General features: G+C 33.4%; 3 protein-coding genes and 1 long non-coding RNA gene across 4 annotated transcripts; 2 read left to right on the top strand and 2 right to left on the bottom strand.

Annotated features, from left to right (window-relative positions):
* The first annotated feature begins 1,002 nt into the window (after positions 1-1,002).
* LOC125419448 (large ribosomal subunit protein eL21z/eL21y) lies at positions 1,003-2,873 on the top strand. The gene is made up of 2 exons (XM_048465669.2): positions 1,003-1,308; positions 2,323-2,873. The coding sequence occupies exons 1-2, from the start codon at positions 1,072-1,074 to the stop codon at positions 2,578-2,580; spliced, it is 495 nt and encodes a 164-aa protein (XP_048321626.1). The 5' UTR covers positions 1,003-1,071; the 3' UTR covers positions 2,581-2,873.
* Positions 2,874-4,788: 1,915 nt separating this feature from the next.
* Positions 4,789-5,533, bottom strand: LOC125419449 (uncharacterized). Its single transcript, XR_007238401.2, has 2 exons — positions 5,399-5,533; positions 4,789-5,114 (listed from the first exon to the last, which is right to left on the bottom strand). It is a non-coding gene; the product is annotated as an uncharacterized LOC125419449 (long non-coding RNA).
* A 3,964-nt stretch (positions 5,534-9,497) lies between these two features.
* On the top strand, positions 9,498-16,733 carry LOC107432276 (carbon catabolite repressor protein 4 homolog 1). Its single transcript, XM_048465337.2, has 12 exons — positions 9,498-10,332; positions 12,902-13,652; positions 13,960-14,046; positions 14,124-14,207; positions 14,301-14,387; positions 14,490-14,576; positions 15,115-15,168; positions 15,259-15,350; positions 15,439-15,553; positions 15,732-15,879; positions 15,970-16,124; positions 16,382-16,733. Exons 1-11 carry the CDS (start codon positions 10,175-10,177, stop codon positions 16,113-16,115), a joined length of 1,809 nt encoding a protein of 602 aa, XP_048321294.1. The 5' UTR covers positions 9,498-10,174; the 3' UTR covers positions 16,116-16,124; positions 16,382-16,733.
* Positions 16,734-16,748: 15 nt separating this feature from the next.
* Positions 16,749-21,163, bottom strand: LOC125419242 (F-box protein At3g58530). Its single transcript, XM_048464772.2, has 12 exons — positions 20,847-21,163; positions 20,690-20,749; positions 20,256-20,339; positions 19,556-19,686; positions 19,391-19,466; positions 19,079-19,149; positions 18,735-18,821; positions 18,579-18,651; positions 18,421-18,488; positions 18,250-18,318; positions 17,970-18,075; positions 16,749-17,859 (listed from the first exon to the last, which is right to left on the bottom strand). Exons 1-12 carry the CDS (start codon positions 21,012-21,014, stop codon positions 17,794-17,796), a joined length of 1,059 nt encoding a protein of 352 aa, XP_048320729.1. The 5' UTR covers positions 21,015-21,163; the 3' UTR covers positions 16,749-17,793.
* Between the last annotated feature and the right edge of the window lie 2,030 nt (positions 21,164-23,193).

The raw sequence follows: 23,193 nt of genomic DNA, 5'->3' as shown, positions 1-23,193 counted from the left end.
TACAAAGTTGGGAGGTTGTTTTATAAAATATTTTCCTTTAGTAACCATATTAGAGTCTCGGTTACAGATGCTAGGTTTCGCAAATGTTTCGCTAATGATCGCATAGGCCATATGGTGGTCGAAATTGAAAAGAAAATGCTTAAAAGTTGGCCATCGAATGTAATTACCCATTATCTCCACCTGAAAAAAGAATTATGGAGTTTATTACAAAGTGATACGGGGGTTATTGCAGAATTATACATGCTTTCATTCTTTTGGAAACTGTTTTAGAAAACAGGTTTCTCTTTCTAAAGAATTGAAAACTAGCAAGAGTTAGCTAGTAATAATTCAAGAACCTGAAAGCACAGGAAGAATGACGGAGGAAGTGAAGAAATTGAGCTTAGCCACGTTAATACAGTATAGAACAACAAGATGTGAAGGTTTTTTCCTTTTTTTTTTTTTTTTTTGGGTGTCTCTCCATAGATTGTATGTGTGATGGATGGCTAGCCTAAAGTATCTAGTTATATGGATGGTTTGCCTTGGAAAGCGAAATATTAGAGGTACACGGACCACATGGATTTAGTAACCAACTTTGTGCCTAAAGTCTACCTTATGGATTTGCTTCGTCTACTCTCTTTTGTCTTTGTTTAGAAATGAATTTGTTATTAGTAAAATTTTTAACTTAATGAAAAAAATTATTATGTATTTTTTCAAATATCATTTATTACTTTGGAAAAGAATAGACAACATAGACAAATATTTTCTCTTTTTAGTTATTTTAAATAGTCACAAAAAAAAAAATATATATATATATATATATATATCATACTTTAACAAAAAGATACCTCATTTATTTATTTATATGTTTATTTATTTTTCTTGTTGTTCCCCGACCAATTAACAATTGGGCCGCAGTGAGAATCTTGAAAGGCCGAAACTCAATGAAACTTTTGAAACTTTTATTTCTTTATACACCACAGTAAATTATGAGAAAGGGTGTATATAAGAGAGTTACGAAGGCTGGGCAAATCTTCTGAGGTTTAGTTGCCGCTGCAAGTGAGAAACCCTAATCCTAACCCAAGCTAGCTGAAAATGCCGGCCGGACATGGTCTGAGATCTAGAACCCGCGATCTGTTTTCGAGGCCGTTCAGGAAGAAGGGTTACATCCCGCTCACCACTTATCTGAGGACTTACAAGATTGGGGACTATGTGGATGTCAAGGTGAACGGAGCTGTCCACAAGGGTATGCCCCACAAGTTCTACCATGGCCGCACTGGTCGTGTCTGGAATGTCACCAAGCGCGCCATCGGCGTCGAGGTCAACAAGCAGGTATATTTCCGATCCTGTCCTTTGCTGGGTTTTTGTGGGTTTCTCTCTCTTTTTAAGTAAAAAAATTCTTATATGGGTTCACTGGCTTTTGTTAACTTTACTATGTTTCTGGTAGTGTTTGATACTTTTATTTATTGAAATTTCTTGTTTTGTAGCGAAATGGAATTAGCAAATAAATTTTTAAGATTTTGTTTATTTTATTTTATTTTTTTGTTATGAAATGAAATTGTTTTGTGAATTTCCCGTTTTATAAGCTGTTTTGTTTTGCGTGTTTCCTATATAATTTGGTATACGCCATGGCTTTTACACTAATATTTTTAGCTTTCTTTGCTTGGTGCAAGTTTTGTTAGTATTTAGTTTTGTGTATTTTTCGATTTTACTTTTCTTTAGCTGTTGGCTTTGATGGATTAGTTGGGTATCGAGCTTTTGAGTGTGGATCGTGTTTTGTTTCTAAATATTTACTGGGTTATAGTTCTATTCATGTTCAGCTTTAAAGTCGTTATACCATCTGGAAATTGAATGGTTGTTATAAGATGTGTTACTATTTGTCTTGTTTGTAAAATCTGTATTAAAAGTTTGCACATTACATCTTACATGTTTAGGGAGTGTGCAATTCAGTGTGATTCCATGACTATGATTGTTTAATTGTTTAAATTTGATAGCTTGGTTTAATACTGACTAAATACTGAGTATTATATTTTTGTCAGAAAGCAGTTTTCTTTTGCTTAATATCATTACCCATCAATACTCTCTATTTCAAAGCAACCTTTATATGGTGTGGCATACTCTAGTTGTATGGATACTCTTCAATGCATCTGAAGATTATGTACTTTGATCCATTTAAGTTCTTAAATTGTTCTTTGATTATTGTTGTTGCTAAGCATTTTTCATTGGCACAATATATTCGAAAATCTTCTGTGTGACTGCCCATTGCACTCTGCCTTAGGTCATAAATCCATCTTTAATTGGTTTAGGTTTTGTGATGAATGAATTCAAGCCTTTATTTGAAAACAGGTTGGGAATAGGATAATCAGGAAGAGGATCCATGTTCGTGTTGAGCATGTTCAGCCATCTAGGTGCACCGAGGAATTTCGGTTGAGGAAGGTGAAGAACGATCAGCTAAAAGCCGAGGCTAAGGCAAGAGGAGAGGTCATCAGCACAAAGAGGCAACCTGAGGGTCCTAAGCCTGGCTTCAAGGTGGAAGGAGCTCAGTTGGAAACAGTTACTCCCATTCCCTATGATGTTGTTAACGATCTCAAGGGTGGTTATTAGAGTTTTTTTTTTTCGGTTTTAATCTTCCTGTTTTTGCAACAGATCTGTGAGCTCTATTAGATTTTTGGATATGTTTTAATGTTTTTTTCATTTGAATATGGAAATGATTATCTTTGGAGGTATAATTTTGTTTAAGACTGTTAATTTTATTGGCCATTAATATGTTTGCGATTGAAAAAATTGATTATAATTTTTTTTTCTCCTCTTTTGCCGTATGCTGTTGTGTTTTGCAACAGTCTTTTGCCCAAAGGGTGTTTTGGCTGTTTGATCAGTGTTTTCTTTGATGGACAATTTATCGATATGTCTCTTATTTTTCAAAATACGTCTCTCTTGTTTTTCAAAATACAAAGTTCTCCTAGCAAAACTAGCAAAGTTGGGGTGTGGTTTTATAAAATATTTTGCCTTTAGCAAACTATATTACGGTCTTAGAACCCAAATGGTAGTAGCATAGACAGGATAGTTGGTTCAAAGAAGGTGCTTAAAAATTGGCCCTTGAATATTATTACCCATTTCTTATGGAGTTTATTACGGATGAAGTTAAAGTAATGGATACGGTTATGGATCAAAAGTAGAAATCATCAAGTGTCACGTTTCAAGCAGTCTGTAGAAAGAAAAGAATTTGTGCTCTACTAAAGAAGCTTATCATAACTACTAACACAGATTGAGTTGGAGTTCCAAGATACTTTGATTTGAAAACACTTTTTCAGAAAATTGTTTTCTTTAATTATGTTTTTAAAACTTGGATTCTTCCAAAATGTACCGGATAGATTATAAATTTTAATCATTGTATTCAAAACTCCATCTCCATCTGTAAGTTCTCAACAGAGTGCCCTGTTCTTACCCCCCCCAAAAAAAAAAAAAAAAAAAGCAGAGTGCCCTGTTTCTTTATTTATTTATTTATTTATTTTGGTGGACTGTCTAATCTTTGTTGTTAGACATATTTCAGTACTGGAACATTTACCCAGTTGATATACAACAAATAATATATACTGCTTTAAATATATAAATATATAGTTTTTTGTATCTTCAAGTAAATTTTAGGCTTTAGAATCTCTGGGCATCGTATAAGACAAGGCACAGGCTCTTTAATGACCATCCTACAAGACCAAGCTTTGCCTCTTGTGAACAACACACCCTCTTTTGAAAGATGAAGATCTCCTCCTGCACACTCTATGCCCTCATGATCTTGCTTCTTTTCTCAGGTTGTTCTCTTTGCACCACAAAAAGCTTTACTCTTGTGTTATATTTCTTCTGATAATATTGTAAAATTTTCTTTTGCTGTATCTTTCTTACTAATTCATATCCTTCATATGATTGGATATAGAACTAAAGAGATATATTTGATTTAGAACCTAACCTATGAAACTCATAAGGTAGATTGTATTTGATTTTTTGCTTCTTTTTTTTTTTTTATTTTATTTTTAACCTCACAGAAGTTAATTACCCTTTAGTCACATCAAATGTCACTGTAATATACACAGATACAAAACAGAGGAATAATGCTTTCCATTTTGAAAATTTCATGATGCTTTCAAGATCTTGATTACATCAACATCCAATCTATCAATTTACCAAAAAACATCCAATCTGTCATTTTTTTGATAGTGCTAAACGTCCGTAGCCGGTCAATATATTGCTAAGGAAAATACTGATACTATATATTCTCTTATCTATAAATCTATTATAATCTGCAGAATCATTATGCATATTGCATACAATTTAGACTCAATTTTCTTTTGTTTTCCTTTCGGCCTTATCAGTCCACGGAGGTGCCCGGGCAGTGAGGATACCAGAACACACGTGTCATAAGCGGGTTGACTCAAGCAAATGTGAGTTGCATACTTGCATTCAAGAATGCTCCGAAGAGCCATATGGGACTGGAGTGTGCAAAGAAACCACTTGTTTTTGCACATATTACTGTAAGCAACCCCCTGTATAAACACAATTTTCTTGTTGATGTGTGGCTTTGAAAAGGTTAGATTATGAGCTTGAGACCCATTTATGTACAAATCAAAAGAATCATGAGAGACTGGCAAGTGGTAAATAACCCAATTGTTGCTTAATTTTCCACCAGAATATGGATTTTTGCTGTTTTGTCATGCTCAAGAAAATGCTTCAATGTGCTTGAAATTGCCAGAAAATTGTCATTTCAGAAAATCTTTAAATTCAGAAAATAAAGCAGCTGAAAGAAAATTTACAATACAACTCTTTAACTCAACAGAATTTATTTTATTATTATCAATTATCAAATCAGTAACAGTACTTTGTAGGGTGTGCTTAATGATATTCTAGAATTCCATAAAAGAAAATTGAAAAACAAAACAAAACAATATATATAAATCAGCCACAGGTGAAGAAGCAGTAACAGGCATAGATAGTTTTTCCAGCGTTGGCAACACATTCATATCCTGGCTCATGGTGTTTTATCCAGCATCTTTTCCCACAATCTGAAAGTGTACAACCACTGTTATATAACCTTTCTTGGCATCTTTTCTGTGCAAATACTCCAACCACAGATCCATCCATTATTGCAGCTGCAACAAATTTACATAAAAAATAAAATAAAATAAAATAAAAACTGCCAATGAAGAGGCATCAAGAGAAAAAATAATAATAATAAAATAAAATAAAATAAAAACTGTTTATGAAGAGGCATCAAGAGAAAAGAAACTAACAGATGAAACAGGGTTATTGCAGAATTATACATGTTCTGATTCTTTTTGAAAACAGTTTTAGAAAACAGCTTTCTATTTTGTAAAGAATCGAAAACTAGTAGGAGTCAGAAAGTGACAATTCAAGATAATTAAGCAAAAGGAACCTGAAAGAACAAGAAGAACCATGGAGGAATTGAAGAAATTTAGCTTAGCCATGTTTACACAGTATAGAAAAAGTAAGATTGAAGAAACCCTTTTTTTTTTTTTTTTTTTTTTTTGGGGGGGGGGGGGGGGTGTGGTTGAGTAGAGACTAAGTTAGCGTGAAGGTTTTTTTTTTTTATATATATAGTTCTATCAAAAAAAAAAAAGAAAAAGAAGAAGGGTTTTTTTTATAGATTGTATGCGTGATGGATGCCTAGCCTGAAGTAGCTAATTATGGATGGTTTGCTTTGGAAAGCATAATATTCCCATCTAAACTTAGTGGTACACACCACATAGATTTAGTAGCCAACTTTTGTGCCTGATTTCTAACTTGTAGATTTTCTTTTGTTTTTGTTTAGAAGTGAATTATATGAGCTTCCATGTTTGATGCTTTTTTTTCATGCCTAATTTTTAGATATGTCGGTAATTTAATTTACATATATTTCATGAAATTAAAGGAAAAAAAAAATCAAATCGAGGGTCCCAACTGTAAGATTTTATATATCATCAAAATAAAATGTTTCTAACACTATTGGACAGGAACCAAATGGGTACGGATTTTTGTCATCGTTGGATTTTTATTTTATTCAACTCGATCAAAATGTTGTTGAAATTCTAAATTCATATTTGGCATATAATCTAAGCACTCGATATAGTGGATGATCTTCTATCTTCTATGTATATATCCGCAGCATATCAATATCCAATTGAGTGTCCAATTATGTTTCACACGCAAGCAAAACACTATAGCTTTGTGAAGTTGGATTATGAGTGTATATATTTATGGTTAAACTTAATTGTTGGTTTGCTAATCTTCCACAATTGCTTCAAATTACACCATAAAATTGTTTTGTTTTTTTTTTTAATATAGTTTTGATAAAATTTATTTTGTTGTCAAGGCAAAGTGATCTTCGCAGAAGCTAGTTTCATGGAAGCTACCTCAGGATCAATTATGGAGTTTAAAACAAATTGGCTTCAATTTGATATAGTTTTGGTTGTGATAGAAAACATGATTGGATAAAAGGAGATTTCAGAGTCCATATAGAGTAAGCATTAAATATATTTGCCCTAAGCGTTTGGTATTTTATAATTTATCACATACCAAACGCTGCCTAGAGTAAAAATTCTATCAGCCTTTTGAGTAAATGTGTTTAACGTACGACATGCAATCATGCATGTAATGATGTAAGGCGTACGACGTCTAGTGATGTGAAAACGACATGTAGAGGAGGTAACTCCACTCTCACCATGTGTGTACATAATAACTCTGCCTGCTACCATTCTCTTTCACCTGATCCTAATAGTCCTTGGTTAGGCTGATGAGTTTTAGCTAATAAATAATATTAGTTGTTTTTTTTAATAATTATATAATATTAGTTATTTTTGTTAGCAAAATAATAATAATAATAAAAATAAAAATATTAGTTGCTGAACTTGAGGTGAATCAAACGGTACCATATGAGGGCCTAATCTATGTCTTAATATATGACTTTAATCTTTGCCGCCAATGCGGGATTCTTCTACCACATGATACCTTGACGCTGTGCTAATCCTAGAGTTCATTCACCGTTTTAGATCATATATTATTCTGGTATAGCAATGGTTGTCATGCATTTCTACATCTACATGCCCATTAAATTTTTTCAAAAAGTAACAATGAAGTTGTTTCCACGGTTTTAAACCAATTTACATTAAGACATAATCTATGGTTAATGTGTGATTTTAATTTTAGATTACCTCTAATTTGGAGCTCTAATAAGTTTAAAAATGTGGATGTAAAAAATCTACCACTTAATCAACTTTATTCATCTTTTTTCTACGGTAAATAGTTAAAAACATTTGCAATGTGAACAAAGCTCGTAGACTATTTTTGGCATTAAAATTTATAGAAGGATGGTCAATAAACAAGTGTTTGATACAGTACGGCAAATTCTTGGCCATGCTACCCTTCTCAAAACAAAAGTAATCAATTAGGATTATTTTAAAGTATAAAATAGATTTCAAGTGCAATAATCATCCATCTCAAAATTATATAACCAAATCATGAGTTTTTTTTTTTTAATAAAAAAATTTGAAGGTGAGGACGTTCGAATTTAAAATTTTCATTGAAAAATAAGATAAAATTACTATTGGACTGTCTAATTATTCTTATATTTTATTGGGCCACAAAGGCTACATATATATATATATATATAATACAAAAATTCTTTTGTTAAAGAATTGTAAAGTTTATTAAATTAGAAAATTTTATATGATAAATGTTTGTTATATATTTCATTTAAGATTTTAAATATTAATTATTAATTTATTTAATGGCTAAGCTCTTTTTCAAATTTAACTAAATTTGAAATTCCATGATAATGGAAAAATTGCTCCCTTAATGGCTTTTTATGGCCTTCGGTTTGATGCTCCCATGGAGGCCAACAGGCTTCCGTGCTCAACGCAGTGCCCCACCCCACTGCACTAGTAGCTTCTATGGTGTTGGATGATATATATATATATATATATAGACAGTATTGGTTATTTGTATGAAGTGTTTGTTATGTCTTTTAGAATTAAAAAACAAAAAAAAAAAAATTATTAAATTTTTTTATAGGAGTTTAGAATCACTTAAATCTAAAGCCTTAAAACTTATTTCAGGCTGGTTATGAATTAATCTGAAGCATGATTATATTATATATACTTCCCATACTGGTTTGGTACAGAAAGTAATAATAAATATACTTTCTATTTCATAATGATTTACATAAGATGTTATGGCCACTGCTTTATATATAAAATCTTTGTACAAACTTTATACAAATTAATGAAACCCATTATGTTTTTTTTTTTTTTCAATAATTTGTGGGGGAACCAATATAAACTATAAAGCAATATCCAAAATTATTTAATCATATGTATAGTGGCTCAATAGTTATTATTCCATCTCAAATGTAGAGATTTTATTTATTATAATTAACTCTCAATATTATTCGTCCTATCTAGTATTCAATACATTTTTTATTCATATACTTGCTAGAAAGTATGCTTAATTAAAGACGTTACTACAAGAAAAAAAGAAAAAGAAAAAGAAAAAAGACATATTCCTTATATAATTGGCATCCTTTTTGGCTGCGCAAATGCTGGAGGCACAAGTCCACTGCAAAATTAACATATATATATATATATATATATATATAAATATATATATATATATATATCAACAATAACATGCAAATCACATACATTCGTACGTACAAACATAATTAATTTATTCGGTATAGGATTCAAGGAAAAATATTCAATAAAGCTGCCCAAATTATATACAAATTGGATTTTGTGAAAAACGTTGGTGTTGTCCAAAACTATTTTACAATTTTCGTTATGGAGATAAAAGAAACACAAAAATTAATAATAGGGGAAAAGAAAAACAATAGCTTCAAGGATATACAAAAATACCAGACAGAAAAAAGGACTAGAATTTGCTTTAATATATTTTCATGAAAATTATACGGTAAAAAATGATTCATCAGTACATAATGTTTTCTACGTATAATTAACTTTTTTTTCTTTTTTTGGGTCGTACTAAATATAAATAACTTGAAAATAAGTCAAAAAATCATAAATCAATGACTGTTACAAATTATAAATACAAAATTCAAACCAAGAAAAGAGTCAATATATTTATTGGTTTTATATTGTATGAATTATTGAAATAAAAATATTTCTTAAAAATTTTGGACGAGAGATTCAAAATTTGAAACCAATAAGCAGTTCACGAAGAGGAAATATTTATTTTTTTTCAATAATTTGAAGATATAAAACAATATTGACCATCACTTTGTAATTGAGATGGAAGAAAACATTAAAATAAATATGAAAATAAATATACTCTAAATTTTAGAAAGAGGAGAGAATTTACCCCCCAAAAATAAAAAAATGAAGGACAAGAGAGAAGAAATTATTTTACTTTAATTTATTTTTGTTAATAAAAAATTAAAAATAAAACAAAGCAAAAACACAAATGCCCAAAAGCGGGACAAAAACACAAAACAAATACAAGAAAAAAAAAAAAAAAAAGGAGAAGAGAGAGGAAAACTAAAGTATCATATCGTACAACATCCCAACTCTCTTCCATTCTCTCTCTTCCTCTGATTTTTATTTTATTTTATATTTTATTTTGTTTCTCTCTCTAGAATGCCTCTTCTATAGGAACCCAACCCTCCCCTAGCAGAGAGTTGACGACTGCTTTCACTTCCTCTGTAAAACCCTAATCATCGATCCGCTTTTTCCCTAATCCCTCTCTCTTCTCTTTCTCTCTCTAGACCACCCTTCCAATTTTCCCTATCTCTCTCTCTCTAGAATCTTCGATCCCTCTTCTTCAATCGATCCACTTCAATCACTTCAATCTTTCCTTCTCCCCAAACGTACAACAAAATATCCGAGAGCACACCTCTCTCTCTCTCTGTTCGTCTCTTTGCAATTTCGATTTTTTTTATTTTCTCTGTAAAGTTATTGATCCGTGGACGGTGTCTTTGTTTGGGGATTTTGATTTCTAGGGTTTTTGGCCTTTTTGTTGTGGGGTCAAGTAAAGGCTGGCGGGTATTCGGGTCAAGTAAATGGCGGATCCGCCTGGTATCCGCCTACGAATCTTCGGTGTGTTTGAAGAAGCTGGTGTAGCTCGATTGGGTTTGATAGGTTTGAAATACTACTGCGACGATAGCCTATTCTTCTTCATAGAGTGAATAACGAGAAAAAGCATGCTTAGCGTGGTACGCGTGCACCTTCCCTCGGATATCCCCATTGTAGGCTGCGAGCTCACGCCCTATGTTCTTGTTCGCCGACTTGACAAGACGGTCATTAACGATGATGTGCCCGAGTCTGCCCCGATTGATGGTCATTTCTTGAGATACAAGTGGTAAGTTCTTTTTTCTACCTTCGGTTTTATGTCATGTAGTTCTGGGCTCTTTTTTTATTTTTTTATTTTTTTGGTTATGGTTTTCAGTCATTGTTGATGGTTTGCAAGTGTATTTGTTAACCTGAATGTTGTCAAAGGTTTGAACTTTGTTCTTTCCTGCTCAGAAAACATTCTTTGGTCTATGAGGTTGATGTTTTGTTATGTTACATTCATGTTTATATGTGTGCTAAGATAGTATTGTATCGAGACAAACTTCTGTACTCATGATTGTGTACCTCGTTTTTTATTATTATTTAAATTTGAATTCTGTCTTCCAGATTGCCCGTTATGGTTTGAACTTAACAGTATGTTTCATTTCCTTAATTGGCCCAATTTAATTAGTTAAACTGTATGTATCATTTCCTTAACTGGACTAATTTAATTAGTTAACTAATATTTGCCTAGTAATGCTAGTAATATTATATATTTTTGAATGTAAGGCGGGTAACTTGTTGTGGAGTGAATAGGCGGGTAACTTGTCGCGAGGTGAATAGGCACGTAACTTGTCATGAGGTAATAGACTGGTAACTTGTCACGGAGTAAATAGGCTGGTAAAATGTTGCAGAGTGAATAGGTATAAAGCGGTAACTTGTCGTGAAGTCGGAAGCATATGATATACCATATACGAACCTGTTGGGAAGTAGATTAGGCTAGGGACATACAAAACGATTGTTATGGTAAGAATTGGGAGTGTTGTGATTTTTGGTCGTTTTAAAGCAGCTGCATATTAAATTATATAATACGGTGCTGGATATTCAGGTTAAATCCATCCCATTATATTTTTGAATGCAAGGAAAGTTATTTGTTGTCAAGTCGGAGGGCATATGATACACTGCATACGATACTATTGGGCAGTGGATTAGGCTATAGGGACCTACATAATGATTGCTATGGTAAGAATAACATAGAGGCATAATGGCTTGAATAAGTCTGGAGGATGAGAATGCATAACAGATTAGGAGCTAGTGAATGTTGCATCCGATTTAAAGCAGTTGCATATTAAATTCTACAACACCGCTGTGGAAATCCGGGTTAAACCATCCTGTTGAACAAAACGGCTAATGAAGTATGTTCAAATGCATCTAGAACTGCAGCATGTTATCTGGCTAAGTGCGTGTAATCCTCTAGTGCTAAGAGTTAATGATAGGCATAAAAGCAATATGGTGCTATCCTGCAATGAAAGTTACTCTTAACCACAAGGGCAAATACAACTCTTTTAGTGCAGTTGATGAACCAGTTCCTTGCTATCTGTTTAAGAAACGCTTTTTTTTTGGATTAGAAGTCTGTTGAGGAATTTTAAGAGCCTCTTTCCTTGTTTTCAGGTTCTTGATATGTCATCAATGATTTTTATATTTGCGGTTCATGGACATTAAAATCTTCACATTACCTGTGAGGCTTTCTACCGTTAGCTATTCTGTTATTTACAGAATGCATTATGTTGTTGATGATGTCTTTGATTGAGGAGAAGAAAAATGTTTCCAAATCTGAATTTTGGTAGTTTAATTGTCTGTATGTGCATTTGTGTTAAAATGATTTATTGGTAAGTGTTCTACTTTGAGGATATTCTGCATCTTGAGATTTGGCATGATTTTTTTTTTTTTCTTTTTTTCCCCCCTCCTTTTGATACTATTCCTTTCTTAAATGGTTTATATGTTATTCCTTTATTTCCTAATGGTGTGGTCCCATTCTTACTCATTTTAGATTTTGTCCTTTTATCGGTTTGATGTTGTCTATTTCTTCTTTGAACTGTTTTGTGTTTGTCAGTGCAAGTACTTGAGCTATATGGCCTTGTTGCTTTCATCATATGCTCCTGTCATTGAATAACCATGTATTGTCACCGCTGAAAGTGCACTTACTGATGGTAGTAAGACCTTAGCATTTCTGAGGAGGGATGTAAGTCTTTGATAATATAGGCTTTTGTGGCACTATGATCTTTTAAAAATGGTTATACCCAAAAGTTAAATCATAATATATAGTAGAGATTTCATACTTATATGGAGTAAAATTAGTGGCCTATACTTATTTGATAGTGAAGAAGATCAATGCTATTAGTTTGAAATGCCTGTACACCTGAGTGGTATTCATATTTTGAGTTGCCTTTTAAGGCATGTTTCCTTTCATCTGCAGATTCAACATCTAATGAGAAATAAAATTCTGCTAGTGTCTTCTAATTATGCCTGTTCTTTTTGTGGGGATGTAGAATTTTATTGCGGCAAATGGTTAGGGATATTACATTTACAGAGCTATCTTTTGGTTCTAAGATTTTGCTGGCTAAAAATTTGCTTTGATGTCTATATTATATGTGTTTTTTATATGTCTTCATAACCATGCTGAAATTCTGGATGACACATTGTTTTAAGATTGTCTAGTTCAAGTCGTTTGGCTTTTTGGTAAACTATGGTTCTGTTTCTTCTTTCTTGTACTTTCTGTTAAAAAATTGCTTTATTTATTTAAATATGTTTACTGGGTGTTCCTGAAACGTGGGTTCTAATACTTGATTTGACAAATATTGCCTGTGGTGTTCCTATAGGTATCGCATTCAAAGTGATAAAAAAGTTGCTCTGTGTAGTGTTCACCCATCTGAGCAAGCCACATTGCAGTGCCTTGGTTGTGTTAAGGCCAAAATACCCATTGCTAAAAGTTACCATTGCTCTCCCAAGTGCTTTTCAGATGCATGGCAGCATCATCGTGTTCTGCATGAACGTGCTGCAAGCGCTGTAAATGAAAATGGAAACAAGGAGGAAGAATTATTTGGGCGGTATAACAGCACAGGATCTGGAGCTCTCAATGCTAGCTTATCCGGTTCTGCATCAACCCCTAGCTTGACAAATGGTTCTGCACCTCTATATCCTGCAGCCATTACACAGAGGAGTGGTGGCGAAACTTGGTTTGAAGTTGGGCTTTCTAAAACCTATACGCCAACTGCTGATGATATTGGGCATGTTCTCAAGTTTGAGTGTGTTGTAGTAGATGCAGAAACTAAAGTACCAGTAGGACATGCCAATACAATATTAACTTCCCGTGTAATTCCAGCACCGTCTCCTAGCCCGCGCCGCTTGATCCCTGTCAATGGAGCTGATATGATGCATATAGATTCAGATGGTCGTATTTCATCCTCTGGAACTTTTACTGTGCTTTCGTACAACATTTTGTCTGATGCATATGCCACGAGTGAATTATACAGTTACTGCCCTTCATGGGCACTTTCCTGGCCATATCGCAGACAGAATCTTCTACGAGAAATAGTTGGATATCGTGCTGATATTGTTTGTCTTCAGGAGGTATGCAGCTCTTCTTGATTTAGGAGCTTTATGAACAAGTTTTTTAATTTAAGGTGATTCTTTTTATAGGCCTAGCAGCTTTCGACTCTTTTTCCTCAATTGGGGACATCTTTATGTAATGTTATGGTTTGAAAAATTACATTTTGATTTTCTTCGAGTGACGGACTTTGGATTTTCCTATTTACCCCTCTTTACTTGTTGAAGTATCCTGGAAAGATATGCATCTGTTTTTGTTTGTGCAACCTTTTGAATTAGTTATAGCTTGAGCCTGTCGTTGATTGGATCTAATTTTGCTTTTCTCTCACAGGTTCAATGCGATCATTTTGAGGAATTTTTTGCACCTGAGCTTGACAAACATGGCTATACAGCTTTATATAAGAGGAAAACGAATGAGGTTGTTTACATCTTCTCATTCATTGTGGTTCAGCTTCTGAATTTTGTCTCACTGACTCGTGTTCTTATTGGTATCAGGTATACACTGGAAATACACTAACTATTGATGGTTGTGCAACATTTTTCCGAAGAGACAGATTTTCACATGTTAAAAAATACGAGGTCTGGGAAATGTTTTTTTCATTGTGCGATAGATTTATGGTATTTTGTTTTCTTTTTCAATAGACCTTTTTTTTTTTCCCTCCCTATCTACAGGTTGAATTTAATAAGGCTGCACAGTCATTGACTGATGCTATGATTCCAAGTACTCAGAAGAAAACCGCTTTAAGTCGATTGGTTAAGGTTGGTACTTTGACATGAGTCCGTAGGTCTTGGGGGACGAGGCTGATCTTTTGCAACATATGTTGGTGTAGTGATCCTTACATGTAATTCTCTTGTTCGCAGGATAATGTTGCACTCATTGTGGTCCTGGAAGCTAAATTTAGTAATCAGGGAGCTGATAATCCTGGGAAGCGACAGCTCCTTTGTGTGGTAATGTTTACTGACGTTTTTTGCATTAACTGCTGTAGTTTCCAGTTGCTTCCTATTCCTTTACTGTAATTGTTTTTGAAATTTGTGGCTTATTGGATTTATCTCAGGAAACTTCATTAGATTATTAAATATATAAAACACCGTTTTCTTTTGCATCTTTCTGCAACCATGTGGTGTCTTCGGTTTTGGGGTTTCTGAGTCATAGGCAGATTGCTTTCTTGTGAGTGGTAGGTTGAGTATCGGATACGTCTGGAGATTGGCAAGTTTAGGCAACACCAAGTACTTGTGAAGGCAGTATTGCCATTATTTTCTGTTATAGAGATTGCAATGACTTCTAATTTTGGGTGGCTAGTTTGTATTTCCTTCTACCTTTTGTTGGTTAGATGCATATTAATGTTCCTAGTGAGAAATCACGATTTAGACTTTCTCAGTTAGACAGATAACACCTTTCCACTACCCCTTTTGGCCTCTTTTCATTCTCATGAGCACACTTTTGTTGTGTTTGTTGAACAATTTTTATGCTTGTTTTTAAATACAGGCAAATACTCATGTCAATGTACACCAAGATCTAAAGGATGTCAAGCTCTGGCAGGTAATTTAATTTTTGTTTGTTTTGATACATACCCCTTTATCTGTTTTAAGTTTTCCTAGAAGTTACATTCTATCTGTGTTTTCTCATCAGGTACATACTCTCTTAAAAGGGTTGGAGAAAATAGCTGCCAGTGCTGATATTCCAATGCTGGTGTGTGGGGACTTTAATTCTGTTCCTGGAAGGTTTGTACGATGTGCTGATTTATAGTGGGCCTTTTAAATTTGTTCTCAGTTTGTTGCTTGATTAATGATCATGTAAACTTTGTTGCAGTGCTCCTCATGCACTCCTTGCTATGGGAAAGGTAGATCCACTGCATCCGGATTTAACAGTAGATCCTCTTAATATATTGCGTCCTCACAGCAAGCTGATACATCAACTGCCTTTGGTAATAAATCATTATAATTTTTTACTGTATTTGGTTTTAATATATTTTTATTTTCTTTTAGTAAGTTTCAGTTAAAAGAAGGATGCAGTTAATTTTTTTTTGAGTGTCAACATGGAGGGCTATAGGCATATATTTGGTTTTATTGCTTAAGCTGGTTGTCACCAAATTAGTTTCACAGGTTAGTGCATATTCATCCTTTGCAAGATTGGGAGTTGGACTTGGTTTAGAGCAACAGAGAAGGAGATTGGATCCCTCAACAAATGAACCATTATTTACAAATTGTACTAGAGATTTTATTGGCACCCTAGATTACATATTTTACACAGGTGAAATTCTGCATGATAAATTGGTTTTATCTCTTTAATTTCTATCCATTTTCCATTGCTTACTAAGTATAATTTGGTTTGCGGTTTCAGCCGATTCTCTAACAGTTGAGTCCTTATTGGAGCTCTTGGACGAGGAAAGTTTAAGGAAAGACACAGCACTTCCATCACCCGAGTGGTCCTCTGATCATATAGCACTTTTAGCTGAATTTCGCTGCAAGTCTAGACCTAGACGTTGATACATGCAGGTAGGTGTCTATCATTTGTTTCGTGATTCCATATCTTTTCATTCTTTGCTTGATACATTCTCAACTGTAATTGAAAATGATTGTTGTATCATTTATATATGTTGGCAAAAGGCATGTTAGTTAAAAAATGAAAGGCATTTCTTTTTTAACTTTTGTGGATAAATAAATGGTAGTTTTGACACTCCCTGAGTGTGTTTGTGTTTGTTTAACATTTTCTGTATCTTGTTTGTGTTAATTCTATTCTCAAATGCCTGTAGGCAATATTGGCAGACATCCAAGAAAAGTTCTGGAAAAAGCCATTGGATTAAGTTATTGTAAGAATGGTTAGATCATCTTCATGTTCATGCTCATGTACCCCCCCACTAATGCTATCTCAAAGCTTGTAGGCAAGGCCGGCTGGCAGACACACCGAAGAAAGAGGCTGCGAGAAGTCATTGGATTAAGTTATTGTAAGAATGGTAGATCATGCCCTACCCCCATGTTATTTCCCAGGCAGGGCAGGCTTAAGGGCAAGGTCACTTAGGTTTTTCCCTAGGGCCTCACAAAAAGAAGTTAAATTTTTTTTGTTAAAAACAAAATTTTTAAGGAAGGTTGTTAGATCATGAATCATATCGTGTATGTTCCTTTGCTTTTTTTTTTTTTTTTTTCCTTTTTTTTTTTCAAAAGAAGAAATTATGTATTGTGTATCCTAGCCCAATAGCATATAATAAGATATAAAAAGTTATATAAAATTTCAATAACACATAGCCTATATAAAATTTAAATGAGAAAATAAATTATAATATGGACAAAAAAAGATTTTTAATTAACAATAATATCATAAATTAATCATGGTTATGAATAAAAAAATGTTAAAGACTACTTGTAATTGGGTATATGATGCCTGTCTGGTTGTTTTTTCATTTTTAGTTTTACGTGTTTCATTTTCAATTCCATATTTGTATTGTCAAATCAATGGGTAATAATAAATCATTTTATTAAGAAAATGTTATTTAAGTAAATAAGTGAAAGCCAATTCACTCTCGGTTTGAGGCATGTACAATTATGCTTGCGGTTACCGTTCATTTGGTACTGTTTTGTTTGGTAACCAACAACTAGGGTTGTGTAAAAGCTACTGTTAATCTGACACGGTCATGTTGTTTTGTACTTGGCGGGGAAGAGAATGGCGTCATATGGATGGGGCTTATATGTTGTTTAATGCTTTTGGTCTGTTTGTGGTGATGAGTCCAAAACACAGTTTTTATGTACCCGCAACTTGGAAGCTTCGTATTTTGTCTTTTCAATTTACTTCTCAAATGCTCAGCTCATGTGGGCACTGGGGGCTATCCTGGAATTGTGTAAATGCTAATTTTTTATTTTTTATTTTTTCAAAAGGTATCATTGGGGCTCTTTTGGGAAAATAATTCTGGTCTGGTGCTCCTCCAATACACAGGTGAGAGCATGGAAGTATGAACTCCCGTCGTATTGAAAGTTTTATTTTCCATCTTTTGAATACTAGTGTAAATTCAACTTTTTGTTTGCCATTAAAAACAAGCAGATATAAAATAACAGGATAGCAAAATATTAAACATAAGATATCCAGCAAACATGAAAACTTACACGTTTAAAATACATAAATACAAGGAAATTGGACAGTTGCATTTTTAAACGTCCAAGTATATTGAAGTTGTCAGCTATGCACTTTAAAGCACTTGAGATTTGGGAACAACTGAAGCAATTCATCGCGGCTCCGTCTCTAGAATAGAATTAATAAACCAATTAGGAAATGTCATTATCAGTCCATTTTTCATTTCATATAGATTGTTCATGTAAACAAGACAGTAGTTGCTAACAAAGTGCCATTACCTTAATTCCGATACATCCATTCACATCAAGGGTCGTGATTTTATGTGAGCAAGATCTTGAAAGGGCTTCCAGGCACTTGTCAGTCACTCTAACTATTCCAAATAAGCTGCACAAACAACTTACAAACATTATCTTGAAACAACTTTTTCTTCTTATTTATTTTGTCAGTGTGTATAATATATGTATAGGGGGAAGATAAGTGTGATGTTGAGAAAAATTTTCTTTTTTCAACACAACATAAGTATGTAAATACCGCAAACGTTTTCTTATCAGGATTTACCTAAGAAATTCGAGAGACGTACAACCCTCAGCGGTGGCTATGACCCCCACATCGGTGATACTCGTGCACCTACCAGAAAAAAAAAAAAAATGAAATTGTTTTTTACTAAATGTGTACTAATATATTTCTTTTTTCTTCAATACATCTTTCAAAAGTGGAAGTTTCATTTACCACGTCAAATTGAGAGAGACAAGTCTTTTGCATTTAGCTATACAGGCAAGTCCATCATCTAACAAATTCTAATTCAAGAAATATGTTATTTAGTGTATTGATTTTCAGCTTGGTAAACGATGTGCAAATTGTTGCTTCACTAAGCAAGAAAACCTTACCTGGGCACCACACAAATCTAAGAATTCGAGATAGGATAGAAGCGATATTTTCTTGTAAGTTTCATTGGAGAAGCTGAACAATTGAAACGCAGCCAATCAGATCATGACATAGGATCATAGCTTAAACAAATAGATATTAGAAAGACTAACAAAAACCTGGAAAGGGCATATAGATTTAGACTCCGGAGGGAAGAGCATTTCATCAATATTTGCTGCAAGCCATAGTCTGTTAACTTGACACACCTATGACCAACAGACACTTAATGTAAGCATCAAGCAAAAAGATACAGCAGCTCACCCATGTGAATCAAAATTAACCACTTGACCTTCATAAAGAAGGCAAAACATTTTCTGAGGAAGATCATGCAAGTCAACAGATAATTAAACTATAATTTCCCCATTCTGAACTTCACTGCCATTTGCACACCAAACCATCCAATCCAAGGTCATATGAGTTTCTTTCTATAAAAAATTAAATATGACACAAAAAGTTTACATACCTAGTTAGATTCAGGAACTCTAGTTCTGGATAGTGCTCGGCAACTAATTGCAAACCTCTATCTGATATATTCTGCCATTGTCACACCAAATTGCTCCATTCAAAGATAACTCTTCAAGACAATAATTTTAGAATCCAAGGTCATATGTATGCAAATTTTCCACCAATAAAATGCATTCATGAAACATATCAAGAAGCCATTTTGAAGAGATAGAAAACAAAAATATATGAAAAGTGAAAACAATATGAATCTATAAACTATTAAACGTACATCTCAACAAAGGAAGTAGTCCAGAACTCAGTGATCAAATACCTTACAGCCACTTAAGTTCAGATCAATAACGTGTTTGCAGTTCTTCACCAGATGTGTTAAACCAACATCTGTCACCCTGGCATTCGACACAGTAGTCAAAATTCATTAATACCAAGAAAAGTTGGACCAAAACCATGATCTGAAGTGCAGGTATATCTTAAGTACCTCACATTCCAATAAATAGAAAAGACCTTCAGTTTGGGGCAAGCACTGGTTATAGCTTCAATTCCCTTATCAGAGATCTTCTGGCAGCCATTCAGATTCAGAGACTCCAAATTTTGAAGAGAATCTAAACACTACAAAATGCTTTAAGTTTACAACACAAGTCTTACTATAGAAAAGAAAGTTCAATTATTTATCTGTAAAATTTTATAGACATTCTATATTTTAGAAAAGGAAGCCCAAGCATGCAATGATACAGGTTGAAAGAAATATAGGACAATTATAATAAGAAAACAATGACTTTGCTTAAATGCTTCTAAGTTCAACTTCATACGCAATAGATGTTGTCCTAACCATGCCTCACTTCTAATGCTCACAAATGCTGATCACTACTTGTATAATATACTTTTGATGATAAATTATCTACATAACAACTAAAACCAATATGCTTTTTGGTGCCTTAAACAAAGCCTTCATGCAAGTTATCCATAAATATTTTAAAGTATTGACAGATCCAAAATGGATCTTCAGGGGCATTAGATCAAGATAAAGGTATAAACCAAGTTTAGTTCACAAGAAAAATTTCAAGAATGGACATAATTATGGAAAAAGAAACAATAACAATGTACTTCCCCATAACATAGTGTCAATGCCTTTCAACGTTCCAGAATGATGGAATGATTATCAGAGTTACATGCATTACCTTGCCCTTTACGAGTTCAAGATGTTTGTCTTCAATATCTTGCGCAAATTCAAGGTTTATCTGCTTTATGTGCCTATATCTTGGCTACAAATATATCACCGAGAACATTTTTATCAATAGAAAATCACCAATCGAAAACAAAATAAAATACCTACCATTTTTTTTATTTTATTTTTTTCAATTCATTTGAATCAAAATAACCAGCATCCTCATGTATCATCTTCACATACCCAGACTGAACAATTAATTACGATGTACAAAAATCCCCCACCATAATGGCTAAAAAGTTAACATTTTTGTTCATTTGAATACAAAATAAAATAACCATAATTCTAATGCTAACTTCAAATTTAGGACTTTCGGCATCAGCCAATACTGGGTATTAAAAGGCAAAGATTAACACATTTTGCAATCAAAACTCAAAAAAGACTGACCAGCGAAAGAGCAACTGCAAGTCTATTCCCAGCATTATTCATCTCACGAAAGTCAAGAGTCTAAGAAAAGAATCAAAACCCAGATCATAAAAACCAATATAAAATTCAATTTATATGGTTAATTGAGAGGACCAAAAAAAAAAAAAAAAAAAATTACCAGCCAAAGAGAGGGACAGGAGACCAAAGTCCGGTTCAGCCATGGGCTAACCAACAGAACAGAAATAAGGTCTTTCTGGGACAATCTGGAGCTCACGAGTTTGAGAACCTTAGGCACTGTTTCTCTGCTCCAAGTAAGCTCCTCTGTTTCTCCTTCCACTGCTTCCATTGTCAATCACTGTGTTTTTCGCTTTGCGGCTTTTGGCCAAGTATGTATATTATCGATTGGGAAGTTTTGCAATTACATCCTTATAAATCTGTCATATTCTTTTGCCGAAGTCTCACGCTTGGCCTGCCCCAAAGTGACCTATGCACTCTGTCAATTTGGTCACGTATGCACCTTTATTATTTGGTCTTGTTCATTTTTATTCTCAATTCTACAAATTATTATATTATTCTGCACAACTTTTTTTTTTTTTTTTATGCGATTGTACAGTGTATATGTGTGTATTGTTGGTTTTTTATTTTATTATTTATTTATTTATTTTTTTTTTTGGGGTAATGGTGTATATTGTTGGCTTGGTAGGAGTTAATTTGCTCTAATTTTAACGATTCCTTTAGAACTTGTTTATTAATTATAAAGAAAGACAAAATTAAAACATATATTTAGAATTTATTTTAGAAAGAAAGAAGATTTTATCTTTTGAAATAATGAGTGTAATCTTTGATGTTCTCAAAATCAAATATAGCTTTTAAGAACTTCGTATAATATTCTTTTTATTAAATCAAACAAGAATATTCAAGCAAAAATAAAAAAAATAAAAATCAAACAATATTAAATAGCCATAATTTTAATACCTTTTTGGAGTATATCATATATGGTTCCGAGAAGAATATATTCTTTTGTATTCATCTGTTTTCTGATTGACCCATATTAACCAACCACAGGAGAATATTGGGCATAGAATATATGTGGAAAATTGCTGCAAGAAGTTGAGAATTTTTTTTATAGTAATCATGGTCTTCTATTATGATATATAGAAACTGCTTATTTGATATTCTTCTTTTTGATGAATGTTTATTGGATATTCCTCTTAGTTTGCCCCCTGCTTTCTCAGCATGAAGAACAAAGAAGAACAAAGCCCACAGAAATGAGAGAGACAGAGAGAGGAGAAACACAACAAGGGTTTTAAATTAATTAATGAAAAGAATTCACACATAGCTAGAAATAGAATGTTGTTGTTAATATAGCTTAATATGATGTGAATATACAAAGCTGAAAAATAAATAAATAAATACACAAGGTGAACTTAATTGGTAAAGTTGAGGAGTTGAAAGAGAAAGAGTTGGATTTTATATAGTTTTGCCTGGACCTTCCCCATGTATGCCTCAAATATAAACTGCAGCTTCATCTCATCCCCTCAGCCTCTCTCATACTTGCAAACTCATTCCCACATTTTTTTTGGTTTGGGTAAAATCATTCCAACTTTCTATATATATAGTAGAATTACATATTGTGGCAGTCCACCTAATGAAAGATAGTATGTAGAATCATGTCCGTCCAATATTATCATCATGATTCATCATCAAACATTTAGGTTCTGTGATGTGACGTGATGTAAATCAAACCAACAGTAGTCTGTCAGTGTATATATATCTTGCCGTTGGTAATGGATATACAACAGCAGCAGAAGCAGCAACAAGTGATATATTAATATGGATCATGTCAGCAAAACCTGGCATCTGCTGCATGCATGATGAAGAACACGCAACAAAGATATTAAACACTAACGACTCTCTCTCTCTCTCTCTGTGCAAATATTGGCATTGCCCACCACAACTGGTAAGTCAAAATGTTGGGTTTTATATGCCTGTGATCTCAATCTTCAATCTTCAAAATATGCAACTTTTTGTTGAGGAGAGAAAAAAAGACAGAGAAATAGCAGATATTTAGGATTCAGGAAAGGGATTCATTTAAGACATTGCGTGTGACGAATTCGGACATTATTATAATTATATTGTGTTTTGGGTTAAATGAAGAATTCAAAACCAAGTTTTGGACATATACTTTTCATGGTACAACCTAAATCCTAATTAAACATGTGAATCTGACACTGAAACAAAAACTACTCTCAATTAATGAAATGTGACTTTCAGACTCAACTTCTTCACGGGGCCCCTCCTAAGATATGGATCTGAATCTGATCAATGCCTACATATGTTTGTTGGTTAATGTGCTTTTTTTGCAGGTTTGCCATTCAGCCTCAACCATCCAATGTTTTGCCCTTGTACAATCTCAAGGAGATTTATTACTGACTTCTCATTTTCTCTTGAGCTCAATTTTATTAATTACCAAACATTTTTATCCATTTTGTTTCTTTTTATTTGTCTTTCCTACAAACCCCAAC

Source organism: Ziziphus jujuba, chromosome 11 (assembly GCF_031755915.1).
Source record: "Ziziphus jujuba cultivar Dongzao chromosome 11, ASM3175591v1".
Lineage (NCBI taxonomy): Eukaryota > Viridiplantae > Streptophyta > Magnoliopsida > Rosales > Rhamnaceae > Ziziphus > Ziziphus jujuba.
The sequence above is the reverse complement of the archived record's forward strand: the minus strand, read 5'-3'. Positions and strand labels throughout refer to the sequence as shown.